We start from the raw sequence: 24,463 nt of genomic DNA, 5'->3' as shown, positions 1-24,463 counted from the left end.
CACTTAGTTCATACTGTACTACGAATATCTGTGCTGATAGTTTGCTTTCCTGAACAGGTCCTCCGTCTAAATTCTCTTAGGCAGTGAAATGGGAGTTGAAGAGAAAAACTTGCCGAGGCTTCTGTTTCTTCCTCATGCCTAGGACACATTTGGGTTGGTAAATGCTGCTTCTGTACAAACCTCTCTCAACACTAGGTCTTCTGTTCCTTTTTCTGAAGCTTCCAGCCACAACTCCTAGCACCAGCCTGGAGAATTGGTCCCAGAAAGTCTGGAAATTGGGTCTCTCAGACCTGAACCTAGAAGTCACAGTATAGGGTTTAGAGCTATGCGTCCACTCGTTAATGTTGTGCTCGCTGACAAATATTTTACATGTATTGTTATCATACTTCAAAGACCACTTAAAGGAGAGTGTGTTAGTTTATTAGAGAGTGTATTAAAGGAGAGTAGTTATTACTTATGTAATGAAGTACCAGAAATCTGGTGGCTTATACAAATAGATGTATTTTCTTACAGTCCTGGAGGCCAAAAGCCGAAATCAGTTTCACTGGGCTACAGTCAAGGTGTGGGCAGGACTGGTTCCTTCGAGAGGCTGCCCACCTTCCTTGGCTGTGGCTCCATCACTCCAATCTCTGCTGCTGTTGCCACATTGCCTTCTTTCTTTGACCTTCTTGCCTCCCCCTTGTAAAGACCCCATGATTATGGCTAGGACCCCCCAGGGCAATCCAGGCTAATCTCTCCATTTTAAGATCCTTAATCACATGTGTAAGGTCTCTCCTGGCATATAAGGTAATGCTCACAGATTCTGGGAGTTAAGAGGTGGAGACTTTAGGGGGAAGGGAGGATTCTTCCATTTACCACAGAGAGCAGTATTCTTGGTCCCTGAATTGGAAGCAGATAATACACACCTAATTGTTGCTGGGGACTGGGAATTCAGGGGCAGATGGGAAGGACTGGGACAAGTGACCCTCATTAGTCACTCAATCTTTGGACAGGCAGATTCCTGAGGGGGTTGAGGGGAAGAAGGAAAGAAGGAGAAGCCTTTCTCCCTCTTCCCATAGTAAATGCCATCCAAGCTGAATTAACATTGGGCTGGAAATGTGTTCGGCAAGTTAAAAAGGGTTAGGGGACTCCCTCTAAAAGCTTTTTCACTGAATCACTGGTGGCAGAGCCAGGTGACTGGCGGAGTGAACTTTTTGTACAGATGCAGGGGTTGCATTGTTTCTGATTCTGGATAGTCTGTGTACAGTTCAGGACATGCTGAAGGCTCAGAACAGAACTACCCTTAGACACAGCTCAGAAGGGTCTCTGTTCCAGGCCCTTCAGCTGCACCCCACCTCAAGCATGCCTTGGAGACACGTCCACATGCTCCCCAAGTACCCAGTGATTTGGAGTCCCGCCAAAATGGTCCCAAGCTGGCTTTCAGGGCCTGTGCCAACCTCTTCCCCATGTCCATCCTGCTGAAGTTGGCAGCGCACTGCTGTGTGCACCCCAAGGCCCACAGGTGGCTAAGCCGTGGCTCTTTTGGGGGATGGAAGGAACTTAGACATGGGGAAGGGCCCCCGTGGGTACACTCCAGTATAAGCCATCATGGTACAGGACAAAGCCTGGACCAGAGGCCCCTCTCCCTGAGGGATCCCCAGAGTCTGGTGGAGAACTCTGAGGAGGCTGAGAACTCCAAAGAACCTGGGCTTCTTCATCCTTATGAAGGTGTATTTTGTGAAAGGATTGAATATCTTTTACTTAACCATTTGTGAGCTTGATTTATGACATTTAAATAACTAGACATGTAGAATGTGTGCCTTGTTAATACTCTTGCCTTGGGCTCTGTGTTTCCTAGTGGCTGGTCTGGCCAGAGGGGCACTCACTGCTGTGAAGGGCACTGACTAAGTCAGGGGCACACCACGTTGCACAAAGCAGGGCGGGAAAGCATCCTAATGGGAAGGAAGCAAGACAAGTTTCTTTGGGCAGCAAACGGAATGTAAGGGAAGTTCAATTAATCCCACAAGTCATTAGGAAAGCATCTATCTTAGGGCCTCAACCTTCAGAAGACACAGTATTTGTTTAGCTAGGGTAAAAAGGGTAAATAAGATTTAATGCCTTGGCCATTAACAATTTTTGGTGTTTCATTTTTGGAAAATGTCTGATTCTTTACTCTAAATTCCAATCTTTTGTTGAAACTATCTGCACAGGAACCAAAAATAATGTTAGCGAAAAACAACGAGAACAAAGAATGAGTGAGTTTTCATAATCAGTGCGCCCAGAAGATTTCCCTCAAATCATGTTCTTTGAACCACTTAGGTGTTAAGAGGGGTCCTCTCTCTGAGAAAACCACAGTAGGTTTTCCCAAATTCTTCTGGTTAATCTGTCATGGATTCCTCCTGACAACCTAGTAGCATAAGGATTATATCTGAAATCTGTATTCAACACGAGCAGTGTTTTCAGTATTAAAACTGGTGTTTTAAAAGTTAAATGAAGAATAAACTCAAATATAAAAGCTCAAAAAAAACCCTTGAAGACTAAGTTTTCATTAATCACGAAATACATATGTATTGGTTACTTCAGTTTCCTCATTCATTGTTTTTTTTTTAACAAAATACATCTAAAGTTTCATGATTAAAAATAGCATGCTAACTTGTACTATCTTAGTGCTATTCTTGGGGGCACAGAATTTTCCAGGTGAAATGGCTAGTAACAGCAGAGTAATCCCTCCACTTTTAGAATTCTCCGCTGTATTTTTGCAGCTATTAGTTCATATAGAAAACGCCTTTTTTCAGAAGCTGGAATTCCTATTTTTAAAATCATCAAACCAATAACATTACTTACTAAGTTTATCTGGGGCTTAGATTTTACATTTTGAAGATCATTTAGATTTCAAAAAAATAAATAAACCGACCAATTATCAGTAAGAGAAATACTACTTCTCACACAACTGAAACACAGTATCTGGCTAGTCTCTATTTTCTAGTCTGATAAATGCTAGATGAGATTCAAAGTATGTTTTTGCAACGATATTGTGTGAAATTACTCTTAAGAAGCAAAGAAGTTTAATTTTTAGGTATTTCCTTGGGCCAGCTGCCTCTTCCAGTTGTTAACACCATCTCTCATTTGGAAATCTATCATGGTCTCTAATTTTTTTTACCATGATGCCATACAAATATCCCATATTTGTTTATAACTTTTGTAATGTGATACTGTACTAAAATATATTCATTATGAAACTCACAATCAAAGTAAAAAGTGTAAGATTTAAAAACATAAAACAGAAGTTCTATCTTCTTGTATACTCACTGGGTTGGGGCAACCCATTTTGGAAACCACTGCTGTAAAGTGACATCATCTGGCTCAATAAAGAATTTCTCTTGGCTATTAATTCTGCTTTTAAAAGGAAGAAAAGGTTTAGAAAACTTTTTCTTAAATATCACTTTCCTTCAGGTAGAACACAACCTTTGTCTCTGAGTCCGCGACCCGGTATTTTCTCTTTTCTGGCCCATCTCAGATACTAAGACCAGGGAGAAGTGCAGCCTAGCACAGAGGTCAGCAAACTCTTTTGGTAAAAGGTCAGATAGTAAACATTTTAGGCTTTGTGGGTCATATGTCTCTGTTCCAGCTACTCAGCCTTGCCCTTGTAGTGCAGAAGCAGTCAGACAATATGTAAATGTGTGAATGTGGCTCTGTTAATAAAAAAAAATTTGGACACAAATCTGAATTTTGCATGACTTTTGGGTATCACAAAATAATATTTTTATTTTGATTTTCTTCCCCCACAACCACGTAAAACTGTAAGAGCTATTCTTAGCTCACAGGCCGTACAAAAACAGATGGCAATCTAAAACGTTAGAAAACCATTGAAGAAAACAGAGGAAAAATGTGACATTCAACATGGCACTGATTTCTTGGCTATGACACCAAAAACAAAGGCAACAAAAGCAAGAATAGATAGACAGGACTATATCAGACTTAAGCTTTTGTGCATCAAGGACACGATAAACAGTGAAAAAGGCAACCTAGGGAATGGAAGAAAATATTTGCAAATCATATATCTGATAAGAGGTTCATATCCAGTATATATAAAGAATATAAAGAATCCTAGAACTCAACAACAACAAAATCAAATAACACAATTTAAAAATGGGCATGGGGGAAGGATATAGCTTAAGTGGTAGAGCGCATGCTTAGCATACACAAAGTCCTGGGTTCAATCCCCAGTACCTACTCTAAAAATAAATGAGTAAACCTAATTACCTACCCTCCCCCCAAAAAAAACAAAAATAAAAAATGAAAATAAAAATAGGCAAAGGACTTGACTAGACAATTCTCTGAAGATAATATACAAACACCCAACAAGTATATGAAAAGATGTTCAACATCCCTAGTCATCAGAGAAATGCAAATCAAAATGACAGTGAGGCTATCACCTCACACCCATTAGGATGGTTACTATCAAGAAAACAGAAAATAAAAGTGTTGATAAGGATATGGAGATATGGTAACATGTGTACTCTGTTGGGATTGCAAAATGATGCAGCCACTATGAAAGCTACAAAAAAATTAATAAACAGAAACCTCAATTAAATAGAGTTGGGAGACCAGAAGGGGGAGCTCTCATGCTTTGCAATGATAGTGGAACCCGTAATAGGAATTAAAAAGACTTGTACTTCCAGCAAAGGCTCAGCCAATGAGAAGCTATGGACTCTTGTTTACTTAGCCCTCCCAACTTCCTTTTCCACTCCATAAAAGCACTCTCCTTCCCTTGCAGTCTCAGGGACTTGCACATGGCTCGCCAGGGTGGCAGACCCCGAACTGCAATTCTCCGCTGATCCCGAATAAACCTATCTTTGCTGGAGAAATATCTGACAGTCTACTTGTTTCTGGTCAAGAAAACAGTATGGAGGTTCCTCAAAAATTAAAACCGCATATGATCCAGCAACCCCACTTCTGGGTATATATCCAAAAAGACTGAAGGCAGAATCTTGAGGAGAGATTTGCACACCCATGTTCATAGCAGCCCTATCACAGTAGCTAAGAGGTGGAAGCAACCCAAATGTCCACTGATGGTGAATGGATAAATAAAATGTGACAAATACAAAAAGTGGAATATTTTTATTCAGCCTTAAAAAGGAAGAAAGTTTCGTCACACACTACAACATGGGTGAACCTTGAGGACGTTATGCTAAGTAAAATAAACCAGTCACAAAAGGACAAATACTGGATGATTCCATTTAGATGATGTATTTAAATTGTCAAATCCTCATAAGCAGAAAATTGAATGGTGGTTACCAAGGCCTGGGGGTAGGATGAAAAGAGGACTACTGTTTAATAGGCATAGCTTTTTTCTTTTTTTAAATTGAACTGTAGTCAGTTTACAATGTTGTATTAGTTTCTGGTAGACAGCATAGTGATTTGGTTATATATATATATGTTCCTTTTCGTATTCTTTTTCATTATAGCCTATTATGAGATACTGAATAGTTTTCTGAATAGTAGGACCTTGTTGTTTATCTGTTTTATATATAGTAGTTAGTATCTGAAAATCCCGAACTCCCAACTCATCCCTCCACCTCCCACCCCCCCACTAGTTTCCCTCCCTGGTAACCATACATTTGTTTTCTATGTCTATGAGTCTGTTTCTGTTTTGTAAATAAGTTCATTTGTGTCTTTTTTTAAGATCCCGCATATAAGTGATATGTGGAATTTTTTTTTCTCTTTCTGGCAAGTATAGGATTTTAAATTTGCAAGATGAAAAAGTTCTGGAGATATATTTGGCAACAGTATGAATATACTTCATGCTACTGAACTATACATACAAAATTTACCACTTTAACCATTTTTATGTTAGGTGCTTTTTACTCTAATACATGAAGAGAAAGAAGTGTCACTATAATATGAATGTTGAGGAAATTATACTCTGAAAAACAAATAGTTTGAATCAAAACCAGAACAAACTAGGTGACAGGCTCAATTTAGCCCTCAGGTCAAATTTTGCTGATCCTTCGCCTAATGCAATCCAACTCCCCCTGCACTCAGCACACTGTCTTCATGTATTTTCGCCTATAATCTTTTTCAAAGAATCACTCAGTGTTACAACTGCAAGTGGCCACAGAGACTTGGTCATTTTGGGGCGCCTGGTGAGGTGGGACAGGTATTTTCTAAGGTTGAATAGGTAGTTAACGACAGAGCACTGATGAGAAGTTAGCTGCCTTACTGCTGTTTGGGGTTATCTATAGATTTTTAATGATCATGAAAACAACTTTTTGATTCAGTAGTAAACTAAATTCCACAGATGCTGCTATAAATACATATTGAAGTAAAGTCTTCTTGTCCTCTGTGCCTTTAGGCTTAGAGCTAGGAGAAGAAAGGACAGTACTGGTTACAGAGCTCACTTTAAAGATGAGCGATTGTGTTAAAATTATTTTATATGTGGTTTCCCAGAAGTAATTTAACTAGCACCTAACATTTTGTGAAGTGTTAAAATAATCTCACTTAATTCTAGTCCCCACAAATTGTTGCTGGTGTATCCAACCAGTGTTCCAGGTTCTTGTCCCTTCGCAGAAAGAATTCAGAGACAAGACTTAGAGGTTAAGAAAAGTAAAGTGAGGATTTATTAAAGGATGGATAGTACACTCTCAAGGGGAGAGAGGGCAGGCTCAGGTGAGCGGCTGCCCTGAGTTTCTTTGGCAAGTTAGTTACATAGGGTGTAAAATGAATGGGTGGAATATTCATTGAGGAGAGAAGGGCTTGGGGTCGTATTTCCTGATTATCATCCCAACTCAGCCTTCCCAAAGGGAGGAGGGAGTTTTTGTCCTTATTTATTCTGGATCAGAAGTGTCATGGCGGCGGCATGATGGGTACTTCTGATCTGCAAGGCTAATTTTATTGAAATGAGGGCATGATGAACAAAAGGTTATATTCAGACACTGGAAATCCCTGCCTTTTCTGACCTTTCTTTGTTGGTCTCCAGGCCAAAAGGTGTGGCCCCTTATCAGCCCAAAGATTCCTGCTTTTCTTTCTCTGCCCAGGGGCCCCTGGTGCTTATATGATGTGTTTTCCTGCATTTGGCTTGTGCCCCTCCTTTTTGCCCAATTCCTGCCATTTGGTCTGTGTCCCCCTTTCTCTGCTCATATCTAACTATCTTCCTGCTCTAACAAAATGCTACCTTGGCCACCAGCCACTTATAGGAAACTGTGTAAATTTGCCCCTCTTCTTTACAGCATTAATTAACATTTAAAAATCAAGTAATGTTAAAATTCAACTCAATTTTAAAGGTCTTACAGGTTTTATTCAATGATTCATGAAACTGGGCAGAATCCTATCTAGCAGACAGAAAGGATCTCCAAGGAGCAGTACAAAATGCAAGACATTTACAGTCAGAAAGGAGTGGGACAAGGAAATTATACTAGCAGAAAGTGGATTGGTTGTGACGAGGTCACTGTCCTTTCGGGGATGGCACTGGTCTATCAGGCAGATTACCTCACTAGTGCTGACCAGGTGATTCCTGATTGACTGGTTTAAGAGTCCATTTCTGGGAGAGCCGAAATTCTAAGTCTTGCTTTGGTGATGTGGAACTTAGCGTAAGTGACTCCATTTTAGGCCTGTTGTTTTTAACAGTGACAGCCTAGAAGACAAACATTTATCATATGCCAAGTGCCTGACTTCCTAGGGGTGGATGAGAGGGAAGGACAAATAAAACCCAATTCAGCAGGTCAGGTTCTAAAATTAAACCATGAGTGAAATGCAGAGGGTACAGTGTTCATTTCGCTCTGAACTGTGAAGCAGGGCATGCTAGAGGCTTCACCTGGAGTGATATACATTGTTGTACTAAACAGCTTTTCATTGCCTAGGAAAAAACCAACCATTAAGCTTTAGAAGTCGAGTAAAGATTACAACACTGTCCATAAAGTTTATGTACTTCTCTAGAGTTAAGAAAGCATAAACATTACTATTTAGTTAATACAGCTTAAATTACATTCTCAGTGCTGCAGTAAAAGACTTACTATTTGTTCCTCCTAGACTTTCCTGGTCTAAGGAGATGTGCTTATCTAAAGCACCTGCTCTCAATGAAAAACATCCTGGGAAGATTTGTGTCTTCATTATCTGTATCTGTGAGTTTGTGTAGAGGAGAGTTATCAGGTGTTTAAGTAAGAAGCATTTCAAATTGCTTCTTACTTAAACATAGTAAGCAAATTCAATGCATGAGCCTAGGTAGTATCCTGATTCAAGAAAAAAAGAGCGCTGTAAAAGACATTCTTGGGACAGTCAGAAACTTGAATATGGACTGAATATTAAATGATACCAGGGAATTGTCTTCTTTTGTGTGCCAACGGTATTGTGATTCTAAAGCCAACATCCTTATTCTTAGAAGAGGCAGGCTGAAGTATTCAGGGTTGTAGGATTTTGATGTCTGCAGCTTATTCAAGTGGTATAAAAAAAGGCATATTTATTTTCTGTATATTTGAAGATCTTCATAATAATGAATTGGAATGAGGAGAACAAAGGACACCTTTAGCTAAGAGCACTGTGAAGAAATTCTGAGCTACAAGAAACTTCAATTTACTGTTTTGAGTTTGTAGCGCTGTTTTTTTTTTTTTTTTTTTTTCCTGTTACACCTGAGGTACCGCTCAGTCAGTGCCGCTCAGCCCAGCCCAGGTGCAAGCAGCTCTTAATCACACTTAAGTCAACAAGATTCAGCAGCAGTGGCAAACTACCCTGAGGGGGTAAGGTCCACGCCGATTCCTACACCATTACAGGGGCACGTTCACTTTTAAATTGCGAGGTAGTTTTGTTTGCATTTTCCAACAGTCATATCTGCGTTCGGAGTCCCAGAGGGCATTTTTTTCTGGCCCTTGGACTGAACCCAGAAGACTCCTGTAGAGGCATCTTTTTGCCTATTTTTTGTTGAGTTCTACTTCCATCCGTCTGTACTTAAAGTACTTCTTGAAATAGCTGTCTTCATCCTGCAGTTTAAAAACGAAATCCTGGAAGAAACTCAGAATCATAATTTGGTGCTCTTTTGTCATCCTGAGATTTTTTTTTTTAAAAAAGCAAATTTAGATGAGAACTGTGACATCTTTTTAAAAGTTAATGAGTACACTCCGTGACAAGGCAATGCTGCCATTAATATTCAAAGCCCACTTTACTCATTTCTAACCACAGTTTAGTTTCTTCTGTATCAGGCTCATGGAGCCATAGGTTGTAAGCATCCTGCTACCAAGTGCTTGTCTGCTATGATGGCGCAATTGATGAGAGGCCACCAAGATCCTATTTACTTTTAGTAATTATGGCGGGTATCCGGGAAGGTGTTCGCGTGATATGAAAGTTAGCCTCTGGTTTAGGACAGGGAGCCAGTTTGGTGTTGGAAGGGCTCCTGCGGCGTGTGCGCGAGGCGCGGGCCGGTGCGGGCCGGGCGGAGGGGTTAAGCGCTCCGCGGCGTCTCCTTTAAAATCAAGGCCTCTGCACGGGGTCCCCGGGGGCGGCCATCTTGGTAAAGGCCGGAGCGGCGGCGGCGGCCAGCGCGGGGTTGACGCTGGCAGGGCTGCCAGATTCAAAGGCCACAATGAGTGAGCGACCGGGCGACGCGAAGCGAACTTAGTCCGGCCTGGGTCCCACGTGGCCTGGGGGCTCCGGGTGGGCCGCCGACGCGGCGCCAGCTCGCGGCCAGGATGGTGAGGCGGCGAGCGCTGAGGGGCTGCCTGCACCTGCTGGCGCCCACGGCGGAGCTGGCGCGGCGAGGCCGGGGGCGGAGGAACCCGGGCGCCGGCCATCGTGGCCCCTCCCGCTGCGCGGGGGTGCTGGGTCCCGGGGCGCGGCGGCCCGCAGCCGAGGAGCAGCAGCAGCAGCAGCGGCGGCGGAGGCAGCGCGCACGCCCAGCCGCCTTCAGCACCAGGTAAGCCCACGCTCACGCGCCTTCCTGCCTCCCGCCGGCGTGCCCTCGCGGCTTGGCTCGCTTCCTCCTCGGTCTCCGGGCGGAGCCGAGTACACGCCCCGGCCCGGGGCTGCTTGGACTCTACCGCGGAGTGGAGCGGGCTGTGGGTGGATTCCCTCTTCCCAGCCCTGGGGATGCCGCACTTGTGAGTGGCAGGAATTCGTTTGACTATCCGTACCCCCAAGCTGCCTGGGTGAAGAGCTACAGTAGTTTTTTTTTCTGCTTGGGAGAGTAGCCATCTCTGGGATTTGTTTTAGGTCCTATCTTCTTTGCAGATCACTAGGTTGCGGCTTCACCGATTGGAATACATGTAGGTGTATCTTCTTGGGTTGTAGGACAAGGAGTGGGTGGACAACTTCCTTAGAGATTTATTTCTGCTTCACCTATAGTATTTATCTTTTAAAAATCCGTTCTAACAGGTTTCTCCCCTCCTATCTTGAAAGTTAACCACGGAATGGAAGTGAAGAGCTAAAGATTGGAGTCAGGTGAGGCGAGGTGGTGGAAGGAAGCCTGTACTTTCTAGAGTTTTCTGTTTGGGGGTTTGTTTCTCAAATTTATTATTATTGCTGGCTTTTCAGAACAGGTATTCAGATAGTTTTTTCCTTCTCTTTGGATAGAACTTGCTATAATCCAGGTAATTGAGACGAATAGGCTTTTATAGGCTTCCGAGTCTCATGCATCAGCTGAACCTGTAAAGTATTAAGAGAATGAGAAAAGTTAACCTTTAAAAAGTCACTTAGTTCTCTTTGCCTTGCAGTTCTATATATGTTAGACGATGATTCACTCTGGTTTAGTTTGGCTTATTAACATGAAGTGTTTGCTGTGTGATAATTCTGATTAATTATTGAGAAAGTCGTTCCTCAGATACAGCTCTCTGGAAATTGAGAAGTAATTTCCATCTTTGTTAAAAATGAATATCTAGCAGTTCCATTTCTATTTTCAGTTACATTGGTTTTGATGTAGCCTCAGACATAGGTATCATTTAGAAAGAAGTTACATAATCTTGAAGAAAAGATTGCCTGTGACTACAATAGTCTGATTTTGTTGCAAGAAAGTATTAGTTCTGTTAGAGAAGAAATTTAAAATTTGCTTAAAATAATTTAAGAGAGATACTGCCTTCAGTTCAAACTGTTTTAAGTCGACTGAAAATGTAGTCACAATTTTCAGGTTTTATTTCATTACATTCTGTAGGCTTTCTTGCAATAATTTTGGTAAGTCTCTAAGAGATGAAAATACTTAGTGTATTTCTCATACTCTTGTTTTCACTCAATTCCAGTTGTACAGATTTCATATGCAAAATTTAATTTTTAAATTAGTCTTTATAACTGTGTGAAGAATATTTTAATATAAGCATTCCATCATAGGGTTTGGGTTTGGGTTTGGGTTATGCTTTAGATGATCCAGTCATCCTGTATGAAAAGAGTATTATGTTACTTTGAGTATTAGTGAGTTTGGGAAATTGGAATTTTTAAGAACTTTTTGTCTGTGTCTGGAAAAGTACTATTGCCTTTAATTTTGTTTCATTCTGTTTTTTCTTCATAGTGATAGATAGCTGTGGATGTAGTGGGTTTTTCCATTCCATTTTACTCTTTTTTTGCAAATCAGAATATGGCTGTAACTGGAGGACTGTGTTGATCTGGGCAGTTTAGATTAAAATGCAAACAAGTAAGAGGTGTTTTCATTGAAGTTTTATTGGGGAAGTGAACTGTGCACATAATTAATGGTTAACGAGCACCTTTATCCTGAAGACCTAGGAGAGCACATATAAAATTGGCATTAAAAAAAAAAAACCATGTGATTTCTAGCATAAGGTTCACGTAATGTACCATTCTAACTGCTAGAATACTAAAGAATTCTACCTATTTGTATTTATAGTGCTTTGCTCAAGCTGTCTTTTGAATTTAGTAACGATTTATTGTGTATTTAAGTTGTTTTTTTTTTAATTGAAGTATAGTCAGTTTACAATGTGTCAATTTCTGGTGTACAGCATAATGCTTCAGTCATAAATGAATATACTCATTTTCATATTCTTTTTCACCGTAAGCTACTACAAGATATTGAATATAGTTTCCTGTGCTATACTATATGAACTTGTTTATGTATTTTATATATACCAGTCTGTATCTGCAAATCTCGAACTCCCAATTAAGTATTTTATTAACAGACTTGCAACAGATTATGTATGAACTCATATGTCCCCTGGGGCAGTTTTGTTATGTCAGAGATATGGTCTTGCTAACTAAGCTGGTTAAATGATGTGTTATAATTGTGATTTATAAAGTTCTTTCAAGTATTCTTTCATGTATTTATTTTTCATTTGGTTTTATAGACAGTACGTGTGATTATTAACCCCCTTTCACAGATAAGGGAAACAGGAAACAGATTGTAGGAGATGTTAGTGATTTGTTCAAGGTTCCTTAGCGCAGCAGCCCTGGCTTTTGGCAGAATGTGTGTAGACACTGCTGCCTCTTGTAGGAAAGGGGTACCAGTTGAAGCCAAGGTAAGAGTGGTTTGGACAAGCAAGCTTTGGTCAGCATCACAGCCACAGATTGCACCCTTAAACCCATTGGTTGGGAATGGTCAGTGCCATTGGCTATGGGGGCACCAGGCTGGCATCTAGATGGGTCAGTGCAAATTCAAAAGTGATTGACCTACCCTGGTGGTCTAGTGGTTAGGATTCGGCGCTCTTGAAAGTGATTGAAAATCTACTCACTGTGCACCTGCTACCTAGAACAATTGATCTTTCCCCTTGAAGGCAGATTTTCCTGTTTTTATAATTGGGCGGCCTTCTCAGATTAAGAGATAGTAACACTGATGGACCAGTAAATGTGTGTAGACATGTGTTCTTTTGTAATGTCTCTCAGTTACAAGAGTCAAGTTGTCAGAGTAAAGAAACACCAAGCTTCCTCATTGTTAAGGGCACTCCTTAAACTAGGCAGATACTAGTTCTGCTTGCAAAAGATCCTGAAGCTGGGACAACTGGACGGCAGACACAATTTGTTTTGAAAGTTGTTTTCTGTATTTTAAAGGTCTTTCAGATTACAAAGATACTTGTTTTCAAGCTACTGTGTTCATTCCTCCAGCTTGTTTAGAGAGTTGATGAACAGTACTACAATATATATTTAGAATATTGTGCTATTGTGTGGTGAAAGTAGCTAATGACAGCTTAAAGAGTTTCTGGGCTCCAAGTTCTTTATTAAAACCTGAGGCCAGTTTATCTGTTTATGAGCTCAACTAAGTGAAATACCCAACATGAGGTGAATGTTGTCATCTGTCTTCCCCTGCTGACCACGTGCTCTTTTGGTTCTAAGTGTTTCTAAGCATAATTCAGATGAGAATATGGCTAATCAACAGTCCAGGCTCCATCACCAGCCAGAACTGGAGTGTCAGGCTTCTCTCTGGCCTGACTTGCTCCACCTGTAAAGGAAAGGGGTCACAGAGTGATGACTCGGGTTGTGGAGGGTTCAAGTTGGAAAGGACCTTAGAGAGTAAATGAATGGACCAATCTCTTTTAACTCACAGATTTCATGTTTCTGCTCTTCCAGGAGCATTTAGCCTCTCATCATACCACAGAACTGAAACATCAAAATTACACATTTCCACCATTTCTCAGAGATGAGATACAGATCTTGCTGACTTAACGATGGGGTTACGTCCTCATCAACACAACGTCAAGTTGAGAATACCGTAATATGAAAGTGTATTTAATACACCTAACCTATTGAACATCATAGCTCAGCCTAACTTGCCTTAAATCTGCTCAGAACTCTTACGTTAGCCCAGAGTTGGGCAAAATCATCTGACACAAAGCCTATTTTATAATAAGAGTGGTGAATATCTCATGTAATTGGATACTGTAATGAAAGTGAAAAACAGAATGGTTATAAGTGTATTGGGGGTGTTTACCCTCATGACTGCCAGCCGGCGATCCAGTTCCCCCCCGCCCCGGAGCTGCCACTGCCCAGCATTGAGAGAGAGTATCTTTCAGTCATCGTATTGCTAGCCTGGGAAAGATCAAAATACACAGTTCAAATTAGGGTTTCTCCTGCATGGGGATTGCTTTTGTACTACTGTAAAGTTGAGAAGTTGTAAGTTGAACCATTGTAAGTTGGGGACTGTCCTTACTTTAAAATTCTTGCTTGAGAGTTGATTCCTTTCTTATTCTTTCCCCATATAGTGTATCAATTTTATATGTAGACAAAATGTCCGTTTGGAACCCATTTTTCCACTGGGTGAACGTGAATGCTGGTGCACATATTGAATATCATCCCAAGGAAGAATTTGACAAACTTTTGATGTTCTCAGCTACATTCTCTTGGTTAAGCCTGATTATGTAAAGCTTTATAATTTTCTTTCTTAGCTGCCCGAATATCTTAAAACCATACTGTACAATAATGCTCATCTCCAATTTAGTATAAACGGCCCACGTTTTAATAAATTTTGTTGAAAACATACCTATGCATATATATATATGGTACCCTGAGGCTGTAGAGTGATTAATCTTCCAGATTTTCCCAGGACTGAGGGGGTTCCCAGTATGCAGGATTTCCAGTGCTAAAACTGGGAAAGCCCTGGGCGTTGTTCCTCTCACCTCAAGGTGTCTCTTTGTGGACGTGATTAAAAATTCTTCCAGTTGGAAGGAGAAAATGCCAGGTAGTTCTATGCTGATGAACTCGACCTTTTTTTTTTTCAAGGCACGGAAAATGTCTTCAAGACACCGTGTATATTTTCTGTTTATATGACTGAAATACAGAATTGATTTAGTATTTGTTCTTTTTTGTGTGACTTTAAGTGAGAACAATTTAGCAATTAAATAGAATAGTTACATTACTTTGAAATCTTGTAAAATTAAAAGGGCAATTACAAGGGAACTAGTATTAATTTTTGAGTGTCTACTAAGTGTTTTTTACTTTGAAAGGGGGTTAAAAAAAAAAAAAAGACATTGAATGCAAGAAAGGCCAGCCTTGTCGGTGAGACCATAACTGCTGACTGCTGCTAACTTGAGGATCTGGGTATCTGTTCAAGATAAATGTATTGGGCTTTCCTTGCAGACTCAACATGATTAGTGGATAAAGCATGGGCTTTTGGAGTCTGATCAACTTGGGTGGGATTTCTAGGTCCAGCTGTTACCAGCTTTTTGACTTTATGCAAACTATTAAACTCTGAACCTCTGTTACATCACCTTTAATATGAAGATGATACCTACCTCGTGGGAATGTTGTGAGGATTGAATGAGGTAATGAGTGTCTGACTCACAGTAAGTGCTCAGTAAACGATGCACTGTAGCGCTCATGGTGCTGTTCAGTGTATGTACGTTTGGATTAGGAAGGCTCTGGTTTTGGATAATTAGCTTTTGTTTTTATAGCTTCCCTAAACTTACAAGTTAGAGTCATGATTGTATCATTCAGAATTAGTTTGCGGAGGTCCACAGTTGGAAAGTCCAGGCTTGTTACATGGCCTCTGAAGTCCTGGTTCTCTACACCATTTCTGGGAAATGGCCCTCATACTCCTGGCCCAGGATGGCTGCAGGCAGCAGGATGCAGGAAGAGTTAAGAATGCCTCCCTTTTCCTTAAGGAGACTCCCAGAATCACTGTATAATTCTGCTGCTTTTATCACATTGGCCAGAGTGTCATCAGTACAGTCATCCCTAACTGGAGGGGTGATTAGCTCCCCAAAGTAAAACTGTTTCTGTTGTTGAGGAGAAAAGGTGGACTAGATTTTATGGTGGGCATCTTCTTGTCTTTACCGCTTTGTCACCACTTGACCAGTATAGAATTCAGCTACTCAAGTATTCCCTGAGAGTTTTTGGTTATCTCCATAATTAGTAGACTTAGTGGGGTACCCTTTGAATTTTGTCTCTCTCCTTTGGTTACTTTTACCTTCTCCTATAATTTGATTCCCAGCAGATTTTTCCAGAAACAATTAACTCTATTCTAGTGAAGAGGAATTAGGAGTTTAAGCTCCTGTTCATTTATGCATTCAGTAAATATTTATTGAGCATCATTAGGTACAGGCTGCAGTGGATTATTATAGACAATATGAATCATCACTGCGTGTGCTTCCGTTTTTGTTTTTTTTTTTTGTTTGTTTGTTTTTTTTTGCTTTGGCTTCCTGTATGCACACAGTTGAATTTGTTCCTCAGCTGGACTGAGTACAAGTCTGACCTATCAAACTTCGTTCTCAGCAGTGTAGCTCCCCTGTCCTAGTTCTGTGTAGCCAAATTGGGGTTAGACCACCTTTTAACTTGGAGTGCAAGACAGGGAGGAAGAGGAGGCTTTATTGGCAGCTGCTATGCTGGCATAAATTCAGGGTAAAATTCCTTTGGTCTTTCGTAAATGCCTGTGTGAATTGCTGGTGCAGAGTAGTGCTTTTCAACCCTGCCTGCATATCAGAATCACCCACAGAGCTTTTAAAAACTACCTGGGGAGCCTCCACCTGACATTTTGATTCAGGAGCCTCAGGTGCAGTTTAAAAAGCTCTCCAGGTAATTTTGGTGTGCAGTCAGTATTGAGAATCACAGGTTTAAGGCTTTGCACCCAGCTGGCTTGGAAATCTCTTTGCCAGTCATGCTGGAGGTCACATTCTTCCTTGATAACATGTTTGTTTGTTTGTTAGAGGAGGTAGGGAACTGAAGCCGGGACCGTGTGCATGATAAGCATGGCTTTGCCACTGAGCTATATCTTCCCTTCTTGATAACCTGTTTTAACCACGGGAAGGGAGAGTGGGAGAGCTCAGAGACTAGGACAGAAGACGTAAAACTGAACTGCTTTAGGGGATGAATTGCTAGAGGTGGCCTTGCTTGCCTGTTTTGCTTGTTTCTATTGTGGGAAATGTTTCCTTTGAGCCAGTGAATCTCAGTAACTGGGGCTCCAGCTCTGGGGAAAGTGCTGGTTGTGGTATGTGGCCACTGTTAATATTGAGTCTGCACATTTTTGCTCCCTGGTGGGCAACAAACGGAGGTGAAGGGGGTGGGGGTGGAGAGGATTATTATTTTCAGAACCAGGACAGTATCAAGGTTTATAAGAGCTCCCGGTGAATCTGGAAAAGTTGGCGGGGCCACTAGGAGCTGTGGGTTTGCAGGAACCTGTGGACAATCGTGGTTTCGTATTTGTTCTAAGAGCTGTGTGAATTTCAGGAAGACCAGGGCTTCTCTTACTCAAATACAAGAACAGAAACGCAGTCCAGAGTTTATTCCCTTTCCGTTTATTCATGTATTGCCCTCGTCCCCTGTCTTATTAGTGCAGACATTTCAGGATGGAATAGTATTCCACTAACCTTTAGTAGATGATGTTCAGGACATAGTGAAACAGGGGCTTATGTATCGAGGGCTTCCTATATGCCAGACGCTGGACTAAGGATTATGTTGATTTTGTCCAGTAACCTAATGAGTGGGCACCAGACAAGGAAACTAAGGGTTAGAAAGGATGACAAGGGTGCCAAGTTGGGAAGTATTTATTCTAAAATGTTTTAAATCCCCTGTGCTCCTTTTCCTGGTAATGTGGTCTTTCCTGATAACTGATTCAAATATGTTTTAATTATATCCTTTTTTTGATAGTACTTTTATAATTTACCGCATCCTGGTCTTAAACAACATGCTGAATTGAACTCAGGGATCTCAAAGTTCCTCTGAACCTCAAAATTGTCTTAGTTGACCTTTTGGGGGTGTCTCAGAGTCTTCACTCTAACACCACTGTTACACTGTCAGGACATGGGCTGAACAGGGTCTGATCTGGGCCTGCTTCCTTGTAAAACCTCCACTGGTGGTTGGTCATTTACCTTTAAATCACAAAGGCTCGGCAAGGCTGACCTCCAGGGCAGCGTAACACCTGCCTTTCTGCCGTGTTCATTCGTCCTGAATCAGGTGTTCCTGTACCTCTCTAGTGACTTTCTTGCTTTCCATTACCCTCTGTCCGTGGCAGGGCCCTTGGCTGCATTCAGAAGCTTATGAGCCTTTTCAGCATCTCTGACCCCTGGGATCACAGGACTCTCTTGCAGTGCCAACCACGCAGCATGTAAGGAAGGGTGTTTCTCACCATGACAAGATTTGGGGCAGTTGTTTTGAAAGTGCTTTATTCTAAAGACTATGATTTTCATTATTCAGAGCTGACACTTCTAAAAACATGAAATCATGCCAACATTTGTGTGATTGCCTGTGGGATTTTTTACCCCCTGTAAAGGATTTTGAATCCTTGGGGTTAGGGGCTTGCATTGCCTGCTGCGCCTGGGGAGCTAGAACTTAGATATAGCAGACATTCAAACAGGGTTTGTTAAATATGACTTTAAAAAATGTTTTAGTGGAGGCCCTTACAAATCTGAAATCTTATTTAAGGTTGAAAGTCTAAGAGCTGTTTGTACCAGACTTGTCCTGAAATCTCTCCTGAACGATTTCATGCTCTGAGGAACTCCTAGGCTGCCTGATCACAGTGAAACTACATTCTCCCTGTGGCTGACTCTGCAGTTCTCACGTGGAAAATACTTTGCTTCTCCCCTCCTACCTCAGCCTAGGAAAAGTAGTCGGATCTGAACTGCTTTCCCTGGGGGCTTCCACATGGGGCTGAGGGCATGGAACCTGGTAGCCCAAGGTGCTCGGCCACTTTAGAGAGGATGGCTCTTCAGTGGTCTAAGCTGGCTCTGGTGCAGCCAAAGACTGTTAGAATTTTAGGGGTGGACAATCCTTGACTTCTTTTGCAGGTATGGCCCAGTCTTCTCATTTTACAGATGAATAAAGTGAGTTGATAATAAATTAAATGACTTTTTAAAGGTTGCAGAATTTAGCAGAGCAAAAGTTGCAGTCAGAAGTTTTTAAAAGAGAGCACCTTTCCCCTTGTTACCCTTTCTTACTGTCCAGGAGCTGTGAAGACACGTTTCTCCATTGCTTTTTTTATGGGTTATGGTTGAAACAAACTTTTCTTTTTGCATAGTTGATTATGAGACAGATTAGGAGAGAGAGTCAGGCCATAGTTTGAAAGCATATTTCTGTTGTAACCTTGGATTAAGAAATAGAAAATGAACATTTAAGATCCTCTAACAATGTACAATACATTTTGACGTTTCACCAGCATCAGTTTAGTCTTTACTCCCCATCCTCCCCAACCTTTTCAGTGAAATAATCCTGTATTTTTAGATGTTACTGACTACACTAGAAATGAATCTGCACTTTTTGTTGGGTATTATTTTTAAGATATTAAGGAGGCAATAATGATATCATTTCTTTTTTTTTCATTTTTAAGTTTTATTAGGTAGAATTGTTACAATTTGACTGCACATATAGAATATTACATGTAAATACATATACACAATATACTGCACATATTTTTAAATTTACATATATGTACTGTTCATTGTTTCTAAGAATGTTTAGAGCTTTAGCTTTTTTAGCTTAGTTATCAAAGGAATAAAGCCAACCACAAAATAAGAATTAATTCAAAAAGACACATACACCCTATTAACGGCAACATTATTTATAATTGCCAAGATATGGAAGCATCGTAAGTGTACATCAATAGATGAATGGATAAAGAAGATGCAGCATATATATGTAATGGAATACAACTCATCCATAAGAAAGAAGGCTACTTTGCCATTTGCAGCCCTTCATTCACTTTTTTTTTCCACTTCAAAAACCAGAATTTTATAACTGACATAAACATTTCCATTGCATCAAAAAGAACAAAATATCTAGAAATAAACTTAACCAAGGAGATTACCTATATTCTGAAAACTGTAAAACACTGATGAAGGAAATTGAAGATGATACAAAGAAATGGAAAGATACCTTGTGCTCTTGGATTGGAAGAATCAACATTATCAACATGGCTGTACTACACAAAGCAACCCACAGATCCAATGCAGCTCCTGTCAAAGTACTCAACAATTTTCACAGAACTAGAACAAACAATTCCAAAATTTATATGGAACCATAAAAGACCCCAAACTGCCAAAACAATCTTTAGTAGGTCTTTTTTTTTCTTCTGCTTTTTGTTCTTTTCTTTTGGTTTGAAGACTAGAGAAGTTCCTTTAACATTTGTTATAAAGCTGGTTTGGTGGTGCTGAATTCTTTTAGCTTTTGTTTATCTGTGAAGCTTTTGATTTCTCCATCAAATCTGAATGAGAGCCTTGCTGGATAGAGTATTCTTGGTTGTGGGTTTTTCGCTTTCATCACTTTAAATATATCTTGCCATTCCCTTTTGGTCTGTAGAGCTTCTGCTGAAAAAATCAGCTGGTAACCTTATGGGAGTTCCCTTGCATGTTATTTGTTGCTTTTCTCTTGCTGATACCATTTCAATAAACATTATTTTATACATGTTTTCTCAGTTTGCGATAACATGCCATTGTAATTTTATCATCCCAAGAATTCCAGTTATGATACTGTAAATGGCATTTTTAAATGGACTTTGGTCTTAAGTTGGCTCTTTAATCTTGTTTTTTGTTTCTCATTCTTTTCAAAGCTTTGCTTTCTTATTTACCTATAGGAGGAACTCTTATTATAGAGGAAGCTCCTTCAGTGTTCATGTATTTTGGCAACTTAAAATCTGTAAACAGCCTGTGAAATGACTTTTGGTTCAGTAGGTTGAATTTTGTCAAATAGCCAGAATTTTCAAAGCCTTTGGCATTCCATGATCAAGAACATGTGTTGTTCTTGACTACTTTTTGAAAAGAAAACATGTTCTCTAATTTGTATCCCGTGGAGTCTGATTGTGTTTCATATTCATTCCTCTCAAAAACTGTCAATTCTGAGTCTTACGTGTTGTCAGTAAGTTAACATTTCTTTGTGAATTATTTGTGTCAAATGACAAAAATAACACATTTTAGTAACGAATTTGCTGTCCTTTATTCAAGGGAAGAGTCTTAGTCCACAGATTGGGGGAATGCAGAGCCTCACAAGGAGTGGAGGGCTCTTCCCTGAGGATTTTGGGCAGGGGCGAGTTCTGTAGAAGAGCTTGCTGGAAGAGGCAATGTGGAAACAGGGTGTGACTGGCCAGGAGGGCGGGCATTTCCTTATAAGGCCAGCAGATCCTGTTTTCTAGGGGAAGGTAAGCTAGCTAAGCTGAGTGGGAGGATTGTGATGGATATGTTAGGATTCCTTGACACGTTTCCTGTAACATAGGCGGACTTGGGTCTAGATTTGTGGTGTGGTTTAGGCCACTGGGGTGGCCTCCGGTTTGGGGGGCCCCCCAGTATACAAATTAACTTCCTCATTCATCAAAGTAATTTTTCTGTCTGTAATGAGATGAGCACTTTATAAGACAAATGTAAAGTCTTTTTTTCTTCTTTTGGATGGAATTCTTTTTTTTTTAAACATCTCTGTCTTTTTTTTGTTTGTTTTAATTGAAGTGCAGTCAGTTACAATGTGTCAGTTTCTGGTGTACAGCACAATGTCCTAGTCATGCATATATATACATATATTCATTTTCATATTCTTTTTCGTTAAAAGTTATTACAAGACATTGAATATAGTTCCCTGTGCTATACAGAAGAAACTTTTTAAGTCTATTTTTATATATAGTGGCTACTTTTGTAAATCTCAAACTCCCAAATTTATCCCTTCCCACCCCTGGTAACCATAAGGTTGTTTACTATGTCTGCAAGTTTCTGTTTTGTAGATGATATCTTTTTTTTTTTTCCTTTCTTTTTTTTTAGATTCCATATAGGGGGAGTGTATAGCTCAAGTGGTAGAGTGCACGCTTAGCATGCATGAGGTCCTGGGTTCAAACCTCAGTACCTCTATTAAAGAAAAATAAATAAATACATAAACCTAATTACCCCCCCAAAAAAATAAATAGATTCCATATATGAGTGATATCATATGGTATTTCTCTTTCTGACTTACTTCACTTGCTGCAAGTGGCATTTTATTCTTTTTTGTGGCTGAGTAGTGTTCCATTGTATAAATACACCACAACTTCTTTACCCAGTCATCTGTTGATGGACATTTAGGTTGCGTCCATGTCTTGGCTGTTGTATACAGTGCTGCTATGAACATTGGGCTGTGTGTATCTTTTCGAGTTAAGAGTTCCCTCTGGATATATACCCAGAAGTGGGGTTGCTAGATCATATGATAAGTCTGTTTTTAGTGTTTTGAGGAATCTCCATACAGTTTTCCACGATGGCTGCACCAAACTACATTCCCATCAGCAGTGTAGGAGGGTTCTCTTTCTCCACATCCTCTCCAGCATTTTATCGTTCATGGACTTTTGAATGATGGCCATTCTGACTGGTGTGAGATGATACCTTATTGTAGTTTTGATTTGCATTTCTCTGATAATTAGCAATATTGAGCATTTTTTCATGTGCCTATTGGCCATTTGTATGTCTTCATTGGAGAATTGCTTGTTTAGATCTTCTATCCATTTTTGGATTGGATTTTTTTGTTGTTGTCATTAAGTTGTTTGAGCTGTTAATATATTCTGAAAATTAAGCCTTTGTCAGTCGCATCATTTACAGATATTTTGTCCCATTCCATAGGTTGTCATTTTGCTTATGGTTTCTTTTGCTGTGCAAAAGCTTTTAAGTTTAATTAGGTCCCATTTGTTTATTTTTGCTCTTGTTTCTATTGCCTGGGTAGACTGCCCTAGGAGAACATTGCTAAGATGTATGTCAGAGAATGTTTTACCTATGTTCTCTTCTAGAAGATTTATCATGTCATATGTTTAAGTCTTTAAGCCATTTTGAGTTTATTTTTGTGTATGGAGTGAGGGAGTGTTCTAACTTCATTGATTTACATGCTGCTGTCCAGTTTTCCCACCACCACTTGCTAAAGAGACTGTCTTTTCTCCACTGTATATTCTTGCCTCATTTGTCAAAGATTAATTGACCATAGGTCTGTGGGTTTATTTCGGGGTCTCTTTTCTGTTCCACTGATCCATATGTCTGTTTTTACGATAGTATCACGCTGTTTTGATTACTGTAGCTCAGAGGAATTGTCTGAAGTCTGGGAGGGTTATTCCTCCAGCTTCATTCTTTTTCTTCAATATTGCTTTGGCAATTCTGGGTCTTTTGTAATTCCATATAAATTTTAGGATTGTTCTAGTTCTGTGAAAAATGTCCTGGGTAATTTGATACGGATAATATTAAATCTGTAGGTTGTCTTGTCATTATGACCATTTTAACCATATTTCAGCTTCCAATCCAATAGCATGGGATGTCTTTCCAGTTCTTTAAGTCATCTTTAATTTCCTTAATCATTGTTTTTTGGTTCTCCATGTATAACTCCTTCACCTTCTTTGTCAGATTTATTCCTAAGTATTTTATTGTTTTTGATACAAATTTAAAAGGGATTCTTTCTTTACTTTCTTTTGCTGCTAGTTCATTGTTGACAGAAATGCAACTGACTTCTAAGTCACAGTATCTTCCATGATTTATAAAAAGGATAAGGATGCTTAGACTTTCTATAAAAGTGTTTTTTTTTTTTTTACATAAAATTTTTAAGGAAGGAAAAATTTCAAGAATCTTGAGTTTTTGAATCTGGAATTCTAGGATGTTATCTTTCACCTGAAAAAATAACTCCATTGGATCAAAACTTTCTATTTATGATAATCACTCTCCTCCTGAACATAGATAACATTAATAGTAATGGTTTGCATTTTTACAGCACTTAGAAATACTAACCCGTGATGTCACTGCTCCTTGTTACAGTTTTTCAAGAAGACAGGAGTTATTTTTATTTAGCAGATGAGTAAGCCCCAGTTTAGAGAGGTTCAGTTACTCTCCCAAAGCTCACACCTCTGATAGCACTGGATTCCTGTCTTCCTGACTCCCAACTAATGTACTTTCCACTATTGTGAAGATAAATTGCTTAGTGAGGTGTAGAGGTTTGTAGTATAGATACATAGACCTAAATAGATATTCTGTATGTATGAATTTATTAATCCTAACTAATATTTTGGACACTATTTATACTAAAAGTTGTAACTATTAGCATCGATAATTAAGTATGTTAATTTGCTGACCCTCCTTTCCTCTGTGAACAAGAGCTGAGTTTCTATACAACAGCTCAATTTAAACAAGCTAGAATCCAGAAGCAAATTTAAAGGTAACAGGGCCCTATGACAACCGATAAATATAAAATATAAATGTTATTTTTCAAGAAGAATTTGTTACAAAAAAGTTAACATAAATTCCATCTAGTAATTGTCAACTACTTTCACTACATTTCTTTGAAGATTAATTGCCAACTTGATAGCAGGAAGACTTTAATCCCCATGTCTCTAACCAAAGAGAGGTCTGAGCTCTGACATTTGGTAAAGACAACTCTGCCAAGTACAAATATTTTACTTCAGTAACTGCACACATAGATAAAATGCTTTCAAAAAGCAAGAATGCGTTATTTCAAAAGCAAATGTTTCATCCTTTCTTTCTTTAACATTTAAGATTTGCCACCTGCCTAGAATTGAATGCATTGCTTTATTATTTAAAAAAAAAATTGAGGAAAAAATTACACTAGTACAGTGTATGTTTGGTATTTCAACATACTCGTGAATCATGATATTGAGAATCATTATTCCTAGATTTGACGCTTAATAAATACTACTTGAATGACTGCT

The 24,463-nt window shown here is 39.7% G+C and overlaps 1 protein-coding gene across 9 annotated transcripts in view; it reads left to right on the top strand.

Annotated features, from left to right (window-relative positions):
* Positions 1 to 9,233: 9,233 nt before the first annotated feature.
* The window catches only part of NAPEPLD (N-acyl phosphatidylethanolamine phospholipase D), a 60,712-nt gene continuing 45,482 nt past the window's right edge, over positions 9,234 to 24,463 (top strand). For 5 of the 9 annotated variants that reach the window (XM_010984801.3, XM_064487660.1, XM_064487662.1 and 2 more), the window contains exon 1: positions 9,234 to 9,880. In XM_010984801.3, the coding sequence (XP_010983103.3) occupies positions 9,657 to 9,880 (224 nt within the window). In that variant the 5' untranslated portion in view covers positions 9,234 to 9,656. Of the gene's footprint in view, positions 9,881 to 9,952; positions 10,065 to 10,087; positions 10,230 to 10,290; positions 10,405 to 24,463 lie in introns of those variants that run through there. The other 4 variants (XM_064487663.1, XM_031454735.2, XM_031454737.2 and 1 more) reach the window with 4 other exon arrangements.

Source organism: Camelus dromedarius, chromosome 7 (genome assembly GCF_036321535.1).
Source record: "Camelus dromedarius isolate mCamDro1 chromosome 7, mCamDro1.pat, whole genome shotgun sequence".
NCBI lineage: Eukaryota > Metazoa > Chordata > Mammalia > Artiodactyla > Camelidae > Camelus > Camelus dromedarius.
This window is presented reverse-complemented; position numbering and strand designations above follow the sequence as displayed.